The 12,286-nt window shown below is 48.0% G+C and overlaps 1 protein-coding gene across 3 annotated transcripts in view; it reads left to right on the top strand.

The window, feature by feature from the left end:
- Positions 1–12,286, top strand: part of Naa25 (N(alpha)-acetyltransferase 25, NatB auxiliary subunit) — a 52,168-nt gene that overhangs the window by 23,705 nt on the left and 16,177 nt on the right. For 2 of the 3 annotated variants that reach the window (XR_015634091.1, NM_001413582.1), the window contains 8 exon segments: positions 278–389; positions 774–863; positions 2,950–3,119; positions 3,642–3,754; positions 6,151–6,358; positions 7,175–7,264; positions 8,582–8,762; positions 9,301–9,400. Coding sequence is in view for 1 of the 3 variants with exons in the window: in NM_001413582.1 (NP_001400511.1) it covers positions 278–389; positions 774–863; positions 2,950–3,119; positions 3,642–3,754; positions 6,151–6,358; positions 7,175–7,264; positions 8,582–8,762; positions 9,301–9,400 (1,064 nt within the window). In the remaining 2 variants the exon portion in view is untranslated. 3 annotated transcript variants of the gene reach the window in all.

Raw genomic sequence — 12,286 nt, 5'->3', positions numbered from 1 at the left:
ACACTTATATGGATGGGTGTTTTGCCTGAATTCATGTCTGCATCATGAGTGTATAGTCACCACAGAGGCCAAAGAGGCTATTGGATTCCCTGGAACTGGAGTTGCTGACAGTAGGGATGTCCTGCAATGTGGGTGCTGTGAACCGAACCCTGGTCCTCTTCAAGGGCAGCCAGCATCTTCTTGTAGGAGCAGGAAAATGTGCTGTTGTCTTTTCTGTGGTTGGATTTTATTCTGAGACATGAAACCAACCCACCAACTTTCATACTTTTTATTGTAGAAAAGTTGACAAGTGAAATTCAGAGTCGGGAAAACAAATGCATGGCCATGTACAAGAAACTGAGCAAGTGGCCGGAGTGCAACGCCCTTTCCCGACGCCTCCTGTTGAAAAAGTGAGTAGATGGCACTGCTCGTGAGCCAAGAACCTGGGAAGGTTTCTAGGCGCCTAGACTGATGCTGGCCTGTGTCCTGAGAGGTCTGGGCATATTTGAGGTGTTTTGGAAGTTTGCAGTGAGATTTATTTCGGGGTAAGGTCTAACGGTGCCTTGGCAGTGCTGGCTGAGTTGGGTCTTGAGGATGAACATTGAGTTGCTGTATCGCTCACCACCCCAGCTTCTACTTAGAGTCCACTGGGTCTCTGCATTGCTGCCTTGGGGGCGAGGGGGTGCCTGGTACATGGAGGGCATGAGTAGAAATTCGGTTGCAGTCATGGTTCCTCAGGCAGCCTTGTCACAATGTGGGTTTAATCCTGTGTGCATCGTTCCATCTGATTTTAGCTCAGATGACTGGCAGTTCTATCTGACTTATTTCGATTCTGTCTTTCGACTGATTGAAGAAGCCTGGACGCCTCCTGCAGAAGGGGAGCAGTAAGTGCCACCTTTCCACTTTTACATCCTCATGCTTTCATCTCCCTGTAAGCGAGCAGTGATGTGTGTGCTGCACGCTTCATTGGACTTTGGGAGTCATTTATTCTACTAGTGATTTGCCAGCATTTGTGTGTGTGTGTGTGTGTGTGTGTCTATATATAAGCACTAGGTTGTGCCTGGTGCTCAGGAAGGCCAGGAGAAAGCATTGAATCTTGTGAAATGGGAGTTACTGACAAGCGTGAACCAGTATGTGGGTGCTGGGAACCGGACCCCCGTAAGAGCAGCCAGTGCTTATAACTGCTGAGCCGTCTCTTTCAGCCCACGTGTTGTATTGATAGTGAAGGGCTTGGTTGTTGAGTTCCAGTGTCTCTTTCTGTGCACTGGGGTTGGCACCAGGGCAGGTCTGGGCAGCACTGAACCATATCCCCGGCACAGGACTGCTGTTTTGCCTTAGCCTGAGTGCTGGGGTTACAGGCATGTATCAATCAGCGTGTCTGGATGACAGAGATGCTTTGTGATGGAGCAGAAGGACTGCCACGTGCGTGCATCAGTATTTTATCATTCAATAATACATTCCTTTCAAAATAACTTTTTTGTTTTACTGCAATAAACACATACATCCTGGAAGACTCCTTTTAGTCCCCATGTGGCACTTAGTCCCACTTGACCTATCAATGTAAAAATAACTCCTGATAGTACCTTGCTTCCCCACTTGCTCCTGTCCTTTGTTAAGTCAGCCCTGTGTACCGTACAAGTGGGATTAGAGAAGACATTCTGATGTGTCTTCATCCCTAAAATCCTCTTTCATACGTAGTAGATGTAAGTCTTTTATTTTTTTTAAACTGGTTCAGAAATTTCAAATGCGTTAATGTCTGCACTATTGATAGTAATTGGGTTATTACAGAATTTTTCTCCCCCCTTCTTTTTCTTTTTTTTTTTTTCTTTTTCTTTTTTTCGGAGCTGGGGACTGAACCCAGGGCTTTGTGCTTGCTAGGCAAGCACTCTACCACTGAGCTAAATCCCCAACCCCCCCCCTTCTTTTTTTAAAAGATTTATTTATTTTATGTATATGAGTACCTCAGACACACCAGGAGAGGGCATCAGATCCCATTACAGATGGTTGTGAGCCACCATGTGGTCGCTGGGAATTGAACTCAGGACCTCTGGAAGAGCAGCCAGTGCTCTTAATCCCTGAGCTATCTGTCCAGCCCCACTCTTTCCCCTTTTTTATAGGTAATACTAAGCAAGTTAAAAGTTGAATCTTTAAAAAGTAGTTTTTTACAAAAGCTTCATTTAACCAAGTGTGGTGCACACACCTTTAATCAGGAGGAGAAGTCGGTGCATCTCTGAGTGTGAAGCCAGCCTGGTCTCCAGAGTTAGTTATGGGATGCCAGGGCTACACAGTGAGACCCTGTCTGGAAAATCCAAACCAAACCAAAAGCGTGCGTCCTTGTGTGCCATCACATGTTTCAGAGGATCTCTTGTGGAGTGCATCCCTCCTCTTCCTGTGTGCCCTGCCGTGGAGCTGAGCTAGCTGCTCAGGCTCTCAGGCCCTCTGACAGTGTTATCCTCACTACCCTGTAGTCAAGGCCAAGCATGATTTGGTAGCTTGTTACCTGTTAGATCAGGCTCATGTCTTTCTCACATCTGTTTGACCTTACTTGTTAGCTCACTGGGCCTGCACACACACACACCCCCCCCCAAGCCCTGCTGGAAGTGCCTGAGAATGGGAGGCAGAAGACCTCCTTCTAAGCCACACTGCTGGCCCTTGAATTTTCCTCTGTGTCTTTGAGACAGGGTCTCTATGTAGCTCTGGCTGTCCTGGAGCTATATAGACTGGCCTGGTTTAGAACTCATGGAGGTCTGTCAGCCTCTTCCCCCTGGTGCTGGGAGCCCTTTGTGGCAAGGTCTTGACCCACAACCATTGCTGACCTTGCTGTCTCCTGCTGCTTCCTACAGGCAGAGGCTGTGTCATTGGAGTGCTGTCCCCATTCCTCTATTGCTGTTGTTATTCATAGATATCGAAAGGTGTTTCTTAAGATCCATCTGACCTGAGGCTGCAATGGTGCCTTGTGTTTCCTCTCAGCTCCTTAGAAGGGGAAGTACACTGCTCTGCAGAGGATGCTGTGAAGTTTATAGAGGACCGGATAACAGAGGCATCACAAAGCTCTCGCCATGTCCGGGGCCCACACCTAGCTAAGCTGGAGCTCATCAGGCGCCTTCGGAGCCAAGGCTGCAACGACGAGTTCAGACTGGGTAAGAGACTGAGGTTGCAGGGAGCCCTGGAGCAGGGGGGCGGCCACACCCGAGTGTGGGCCTTGTTCTCAGCATGCTTAATGTGCTCATCACCTGACAGTAGTTACTGAAGGTGCGCGTTTAGACACTCGTCTTCTCACCATATTAGTGTCTATTAGTCCACCCAATTTAAAGAGAAACTGCCAGTTTCACCAGTTTTTTTTTTTAAAGAATTATTTATTTTATGTATATGAGTACATTGTCACTCTCTTCAGACACCAGAAGAGGGCATCAGATTCCATTACAGATGGTTGTGAGCCACCATGTGGTTGCTGGGAATTGAACTCAGGACCTCTGGAAGAGCAGTCAGTGCTTTTAAACAGCCCTCATTTTATTTTTTGAGATGGGGTGCTGGGGTTAAAGTTGTGTGCCACCGTGCCTGGCTTCAGACAAAGTTAATTTAAATAAAACAGCCTTTTAGATATGTGTGTCACTCTAGAGATTGCCTCAGTCTGTGGGTAATTTAGTGTCCTCCTCTTTAAGGTGACCCAGAAGAGTTAATGTTCCAGTATTTCAAGAAGTTCGGGGACAAGCCATGTTGCTTCACAGACCTGAAGGTGTTCGTTGACCTCTTGCCTGCTGCCCAGTGCACACAAGTACGTGTTCGTTGGTTCTGCTCATGGCTGAAGTGTCTGCTTACACACTAGTTCAGGAGGAGTCGGTACAGTAACTGACTGCAGCCATAATGTTTGGCATTGTCACGTCCTGTAAGTCAGGTCTAAGACCAGCGGAGAGCCACTCATGACTTTTCGCCAACAGTAGGGCTGGCTCAGATTTGTCACCTGTCAACAGGGACTTACTTCACTTTTGTTTTTCTGAGAGAGGATCACATGGCCCAGGGTGCTTTTTCTTTACGTTTTAACACTGAGATCGGAGTGAGCAGTTTTGCTGGGCCAGCTTCTCATCTAGAAGCTGAACAGTCTGAGGCCAAGCTACGCTGCCTCCTGTATGTAGCCAGCCTTGACTGCTTCGGTCTTTACCTGTGGGAGAGCCATACCCTGTGCTCTAAACCAGTGGTTCTTAACCTTCCTAATGCTGCAACCTTTTAATACACATCCTCATGTTGTGGTGATCCCCAACCATAAATTAATTATTTTGTTGCTATTTCATAACTGTAATTTTGCTACTGTTATGAATTATAATGTAAATATCTGATACACAAGATATTTGGTATGTGACCCCCCGTGAAAAGGTGGTTCAACTAACAAAGGGGACACACTGGTTATGAAGTAGTTCATAACCCTAGACCCATAGTCTCATAGTCCCTAGACTGTTTCATACTCAATGTTTAGTGTGTGCTCCAGAGCTAGGCACTTGGAGACCTCTGCCCACCGTAGAGCAGTGTTCCTGAGGTGGGACAGTGCACCAGGGTAGCGATAGGGCATGGATAAAGCTAGTGATCACCCTCCGCTTACTAGTAACCTGTGAGTGCTGGAATCCATGCTGCGTCACCAAGGCTGATGCTGTGTGACAACCTTTCTTCCCCACAAGGATCGAGTGGACTGAGTGCAGTGGAGTACCGTGTCTTTACTCCTCCAGCTTACTTGGGTGACTGTCTAGGGCACATGAGGAGTACATGCCTTAGTCCTGGATCCTAATAAGAAGTCAGTCGTGTCATTGGGGTTCTGAAAGACTCCATGTCTAAGTGGAACTTTTCCTTGGGATGCTTGTGTACAGGACTCAGACCTATCTATATACAGCCTCTTGGATAAATTGTAAAATACAGGAAAGAGTTTGGGTTCTAGGAGCATTTGAAAGTTTCAAAAGAGAAAAAGAGTTGAGTGGAAAGTTTGGTCTGGGAAGGATGTATGAATGGCTATCTTGAAGGGGGAGTAGAGGAGGGAAGAGATGGTTCAGAGAGGAAAAGGAAGTAGTCAGAATCCTCCAGAAGTGGAGTTTGTTTTGGAGGAAATGAAGGTAGAGTCCAGGTGGCCATGTGGACCCCATCACTTAAGCACATGTGAGCAACAGGGGGCAGTGGGTGGGGGCAGTGGCTCTTGTCCTACTGTAGGATCGGACCGTCCTGGGTGGCAGGACTGCTCTGAGGAATGCTCCTTCTCTCCTACTGACTCTGATGAAACCTGTGTGACTTCACCTTTGAGCAACTATGCTTACCTGGTGTGTTGGAGTCTCAGGGGACCCCTCACAGTAAGGCTTGTTTGCTCAGAGGAGCCCTGCTGGCACGGGAAACTGGTCCCGTGATTCTCCTAGCCTTTTCTCCTCCTCCTCTTCCTTCTCCTTCTCCTCCTCTTCCTCCTCCTTCTCCTCCTCCTCTTCCTTCTCCTCCTCCTCCTCTTCTTCCTCCTCCTCCTCCTCTTCCTTCTCTTCCTCCTCTTCCTCCTCCTCCTCCTCCTTCCTTTTGTTGTTTTGTTTTTTAAGGATAGTCACTTGGGGTCTGGAGTGATGGAGAGCACTGGCTGTTCTAGGAACGCAGGGCTGGTTGCTGACACCCACATGGTGGCTCACACCTACCTGTAACTCCAGCCCTGGCATCTGCAGTGCTCACAGCAGCATCTCCTCTGGTCCCCATAGCACTGCGCTCCATAGTGCACAGGCAAATGAGGCAAAACACCCACAATACCTACAGTAAAATGGGGTGGAAAAAAGGGGTTTCGTGTGTATAGCAGTGGGTAGATGACCTTGAACTTGTGGTTTCTTGCTTTCCCGTCCTGTGGCATGTATGCATTCATTACACGTGATCTGCATGTGCCAGGGATCAACTAACAGCTGTTGGCAGAGATGGCACAGTGCAGCAGTCCTTTAAAAAAAAAAAAAAGATTTATTGTATATGAGTGCTCTATGTACACCTAGGCCTGCGTGCCAGAAGGCATCAGATCCCAGTATAGATGGCTGTAAGACACTGTGCGGTTGCTGGGGATTGAACTCGGGACCTCTGGAAGAGCACTTAGGGTAAAGAACCGCTGAGCCATCTGTCCGGCCCCTCACAGAGCACCTCTGGTTCCTAAGTGCACTTTGTCCGTCCTTTCTGCAGTTCATTAACCAGCTCCTCGGAGTTGTTCCACTGTCGACGCCGACAGAGGATAAGCTTGCCCTGCCGGCTGACATCCGAGGCCTGCAGCAGCATCTGTGTGTTGTGCAGCTGACGAGGCTCCTCGGCTTGTACCACAGCATGGATAAGAACCAGAAGCTGGATGTGGTCAGAGAATTGATGTTACGGTACCAGCACGGACTGGAGTTTGGTGAGTAGCTGAACAGATGTGTTGTGTGTCCCCTCCCCCTCAGTTGGGCTGAGACCGAGAAGTCAGTATGTAGGGTCCCCAGAGCACACGCTTAGCACACACGTCAGGCATATTTCATCACGTGCCCCTGCTATATCATTACTGCTCAGAAGCTTTCTTACTTCTGCTGTTGGATGGTTTCTGCTCCTTTTCAGCAGCTGGGCTGTACTGTGGCGCTTAAGTGGATTCGTGGTTTGTGAGGATTTTCACACTTGGGCTGTGTGAAGCAGAGTAGTGTATACTGCAAGGCAGTGTTCAGTGCAGGTGCAGGCGCGTCTCATACAGGGTTTGCTCTGCTGGACATATCTGATGTTAATGTCCATAAGAACTGCTTGCCAGGGGAGATTGGGCCCTGGTTCTTTTCCTTAACCTCAGACTTCTTTAGATGGTCCCATTGTGGCTGGCTTGTCTACCTTCCCCCCGACTCCCATTCCAACTGAGTGTGGCTTCCTTTAAGCCTTTGGTTTGTGTTGTTCCACCCCCACCACCCATCCATCCCCCTATCCATCCCTCCATCCATCCATCCACCCATCCATCCACCCCCCTATCCATCCACCCATCCGTCCCCTTCTTTCTGAGGATGGAGGCCAGGTCTTCATGCACACAAGGCAAGCATCCCCAGTTATTATAAGGCTTGTATTTGTCTTCAGTACTCATGCTATTTCCCTTTTCCTCTTAACTGCCTGTCGTTTTATTTCTTTATAAAGCAAACAAAATCCTCCTGTGGCAGCATTTGATGAGTGACTATTAACACAGGTGTAATTCTTCCCCTTCTAGGGCGCTCTTGCTTGAAGACAGAGTTGCAGTTCTCTGACTATTACTGCCTCCTCGCTGTTCACGTGCTCATTGACATATGGAGAGAAGCAGGTAGGAGATCGTGTCAGCTCCTGAGCTTGCTAGAGTTGGAGGCTCACCCCGTGCAAACTGCACACCGGGGCCTTAGGCCTAGCTCTTCCTACCTTCTGATGAGCCTGACTCTCAATCAGCAGCTACCTGATGGGTTTCTAAATGCATCTGCCTAGCAGATAATCACTGTGAAACAACTCTAGAGATAAAATATAACAACACTGATTCAGAAGCAGATGGGCAACCCCACAGAACAGAAAAGCCCTGTTTATTCAGTTAAAGTATATATATATATTAAAAAATGGTTTTTAGAAAATTGGTTTTTGAGACAGGGTCTCACTTTGTAGCCATGGCTCTGGAACTTGCTCTGTAGACCAGGCTGCCCGCAACCTCAGGGATCACCTGCCTCCTGCCTCTGCCTCCTGGGGCCTGTGCCACTGTAGCCCAGTTCCTTTTTTTTTTTTTTTTTTTAAATTTATTTATTTATATATATGAGTGGTGAATGTACACATATGTCTTCATTACAGGGCATCAGATCCCATTACAGATGGTTGTGAGCCACCATGTGGTTGCTGGGAATTGAACTCAGGACCTCTGGAAGAGCAGTCAGTGCTCTTAACCACTGAGCCATCTCTCTACCCTCAGCTTCCTTTTTTTAAATAACATTAAGTATGTTGTGTGTATACATGTGTGGGCATGTGTGCCATGGCTCATGTGTAAAGGTCACCATGTAGGACCCAGGGGTCAGACTCCTCTGCAGGCTTTGGTGGCAGGCACCTGTATGTGCTGAGCCATCTCTTTCTTCCTAATAGCGGGGTTTTTCTTATGTATCATATGTGATATATTTAGTACAATTACAAATGGAATAAAAATGATGGCTTGACATACTATCTTTTTTTTTTTTTTTTTTTTTTTTTTTTTTTTTTTTGGTTCTTTTTTTCGGAGCTGGGGACCGAACCCAGGGCCTTGCGCTTCCTAGGTAAGCGCTCTACCACTGAGCTAAATCCCCAGCCCCTTGACATACTATCTTGTAGGGTCTGTCTTATGGGGAAAGTCCCTTAGTGGTAGGCTAGCTACTAGCATCCTCTTCAGAGTCCCTCTCTTTTCAGAATCTGAGATTCCATGATTACCTTTCCAAGATATACGCCTCCTGTACTTTTTTCACAGCTGCATTTAAATTTAAGCACTGACATAACTACTCATGGACTTAGGGGAATTTTCTGTTTTGATCCCAGGTCCGTATCTAAACTTGTTGTGCATCCACACTCACTCAAGGTTCATTGTTGTTAGGGAATTGGTTGCTCTTAAAGCTGAGTGGACAATGTGTTTTGATTCTAGGTGAGGAGACTGCTGTGTGGCAGGCCCTGACTCTGCTGGAAGAAGGCTTAACCCACAGCCCATCCAATGCTCAGTTCAAATTGCTGCTTGTTCGAATCTACTGCGTGCTGGGTGCATTTGAACCCGTGGTGGATCTTTACTCCAGCCTTGATGCCAAGCACATCCAGCACGACACCATTGGGTTGGTAGTATATACTCTGGATACTGAGCAGTCAGCTGCAGAGCCGGAGGTTCACTTGTGTAGACTGTAGCAGTGCAGGGCTCCAAACACTAGTCAGAGAGGGAGGGTTTGTATCTCCGGGCATTCCCCAGTTCACCACTTTAAAGTGGTCAGATGCTTTCCCAGAGATAGTGCCAGCTGTCATTTGAGGTAGGCTTGGGCTCTTTTGCTGGGGTGTGTTTCAGACTTTGTGAACACTATTCTACCCCCTTGCTGTTGCCACTGCCCCAAGGCATCCTTTTGAGTTTGAGTTTGGGCTATGTTATGTGGTTATTCGAATTTAGGAAGAGAATGTGTTCTTTCTAGCTTTCTGTTCCAGTTATTATCAAGGCGTGAAGAAAGAACTCTGTTGATTTTCTTTTAATTTGATCCTATGAGCGAGGTTATTCTGCTGGTGGGTTTTTTTTAATGCCTTGCTCTCTTTTTGCCATAGTAGCTTGGCGCCTAGTATTTGACAGCAGAAAGAGGTGACCGGTGTTTCTCTGTTCTTGCTCCCTAGCTACCTTCTGACCCGATACGCTGCATCCCTGGGTCAGTACGCTGCTGCCTCCCAGTCCTGTAACTTCGCACTCAGGTTTTTCCACTCCAACCAGAAAGATGTAAGTGAAACCCACTGGCATTGTGGCTTGCTGCTGACTGTCTGCCTAGGGTGTTCAGAGGGCACCCCATAGGGTCACCACACAGTACCCATGCCCTGGCTTTTAGCTGACAGGTGCCCCCCTTACACCGCTAGGTAGAGGTTTAAATTTGTTCAGTGTACGTGTCTGTAATTGACCGTTGGAAATGACATTTTCATTGGGGCTTTAAAAGACTGAGACATCTGACATCTCTCAGCTCTGTGTTTCAGTTGCTATCCAGAGGCTTCCCAAGACGGGAAGCAAGGGGCTCTATGTCTGCCAACAGCCGCCCTTCCGCATTTAAGGGCCAGTGAGTTAGAGCTGCCTTGGGGAGAGAGTTGAGGTGGGGGCTGAATGTAGTCTTCCCTGCTGCTCACTTGGTCCCGCTTGATTAAAGTCCTTTCAGGGAATCCACATGGTCTCTGTTGATGGTCTTGCAGAACTGTCCAAGAGCTAGTGTGCAGAGAAGGCTGGTCGTTAGAGTGGTCACTGCTGCTGTTCTTGTGTGTGGCTAAGCCTCACTTCCTAGAGTTTGGCCATGCCCGGTTCAGCCTGTAGCTTCCTATTCCTGGTCTTTCAGTGTCATCAAGCTTGGTGAGGAAGTGGTCATCTGGGACTCATCTTGGCCAGTACTCTTGAGGTCTTTCCTTTAAAGTCACCCCTATCTTCCACGTGCTTCTTGAGAGATGCGTTAAAGAATATAGAAGCAGGGCAGACGCACTTCTGAGCAGTGTGTGTTCTGAGCTGGAGGTGTGGTAGCAGAGGATAGCTTTGATCCTTGAGAAGGCTGGCCTCTGCCTCAGCCCATACCATCAGCTGTCTGTGCTTGTCCTGCGGAGGGTGGTGTCTGGGAGAGAAAAGGGTCTCCGCATCTACGCAGGCCTGTTCTTCACAGGTGTGGGCTCCCCCAAGAGACTAGCCGTGTCTTGTATGCTGGGCTAAGCTTCCAGTGTTAATAGCAGCCGAGTGGTAGACCTGGGACCACACAGCATGTTCAGGAATGTGTAAAGAACTGTTTCCTCATCCTTCATTACTTTAGCTCTTCTTTCTGCATAAGGAAGGGGTTAAGGACATTTTATGTATTGAAGACTCTTAAAATTTGAGGCAGGGTCTTACAATGTAGGTGAAGCTAGCCCATGTGCTGTCTGTCTTCTTGCCTGGCCTCAGAGGGGTCAGTGTTTTGGTAATAGTTGACTGTGGCAGGAATCACTACTATTGCTAACTACATGATGTTGAGCTTGATAAATTACCATTTCATTAATCAGGGAATAACAGTTCCCTCCTTGAGTTTAAGTGGGGCTACTTTAACCATTCTCACTTAGACCCTCTGTGAGGAGCAGAGGCAGTGATGATGCCTGGATCTGTGGTAAGGAAAAGGAGCCCTGCGCCTGGTGGTGTAGCTCTCTGCGATGCTTGGCATCAAGTTCTCCAACTTTCCTTTGTTCTGGGGAGTCCCCAAACGCTTTTCCCTTGGGCTACTAATTTATTTCTCGTCCTAATTAGTTCTTTAACAAAGCACTTCTTAAATAGGCGGTCTGCTGTCTGCTGTTGTGAGGTAGCTCCGTGCTATGGGCTTGAAAGTTACCCTTGGATGGTCCTTCTGCTGTCTTGTTAGGTGTCACTGTCAGGTCTTCTCACTGCCAAAAGTCAGGTAGTTTTAAAAGTTCCCTTTTAGGGGACAGAAACACAGGGCAGTGGTTAAGAGCTTACTGGGTTTGCAGAGGGCCTGAGTCTGTGTTGGGTGAATCAGGACCATTTATAACTCCAGGTCCAGGAGATCCACACATTGCATAAATAAAAATAAGGGTATTTTTCAAATTTTTCTTTGAAGTCTCTACCTTAGGTATTCACATTGGTCATAATTTAAGGTCTGATACCCATGTGCTCTGCTCATTTTCACAGTGCCCAGGGTTCATTTCAGGGATTCCTGTGGAGTCTGACCTGCCTCACTGGGGCACAGAAGCATGGTAGTAGGTGTAGATGCATGCTCTGGTCAGCGGTCTTTAGAGTGCACATGGCATCCGGTTTGCCTGTGTCCCATGAGGTGCCAAACCTCAGCAGGGATGTTTTCAGCCTCCTGCTACTGCTCCCTGGGCCCTTGGCTAGCTCTGCAGAGCCACTGTATGTACTGTGGCATTTGAGGAGGGCTGTCACAGGGAAAGAGAGACACAAAACACTGTAGCCACTCCTGGCTTGCCCACATTATACTTTTCTCCTGGTTGCCACTCTCATGTAAGTGCTGCTGTCTGTCTTCTCAGGTGAAGTTCTATGGGAGCTCAGACACTGAGCCCCCACCTGAAGGAAGGCTGGGTCTCCTGTTGGAGCTGCAGTCTTCCCGGAACCACCCAAGGCTTGTTTCCATCCTGGCTAGTTGGAAATATTTTCAAGCTGTATGTTCCATTGCAAGGGTTGACTGTTAGCCCCGCTGTGTCTTCTCAGTTGGGGACTATAGGAGAGAAGTCTGTGATAAGTGTGGCCTCTTGATGGGGCATGCCAGTGTCCTCAGTTAAGCTGGCAGGCAGTCCTAAACCCTCAGGATCACACATAATCTTTTTAATTTTCTTGTGTCCGTCCGTCTTTAATCTCTCCAGATACTGCAGGCAAACAGCTGGCCGAGGTGTCCCCTGGGGGTTTAAAAGCCGCATCGAATGCAGTTGACTTAGCGCCCGTGGTGCAGCCCCACGGCCTGAAATGAACCCTGCGAGGCTGTGTATCAGAGGGTACGTTGTTGACTATTGGCCTATTTTTCTACTGGGCACATTACTCAGGCATAGTGGAAACGGGGGCAGAGCAAGCAAGCCAAGGCTAGGCGAAGAATAGCTTTTCTAGAAAGTGCCTTTGGGGCAGACATCAGCATTCAGCTAAACA

The sequence above is a fragment of the Rattus norvegicus genome, chromosome 12 (genome assembly GCF_021556685.1).
Source record: "Rattus norvegicus strain SHRSP/BbbUtx chromosome 12, alternate assembly SHRSP_T2T, whole genome shotgun sequence".
Classification (NCBI taxonomy): Eukaryota; Metazoa; Chordata; class Mammalia; order Rodentia; family Muridae; genus Rattus; species Rattus norvegicus.
The sequence above is the reverse complement of the archived record's forward strand: the minus strand, read 5'-3'. Positions and strand labels throughout refer to the sequence as shown.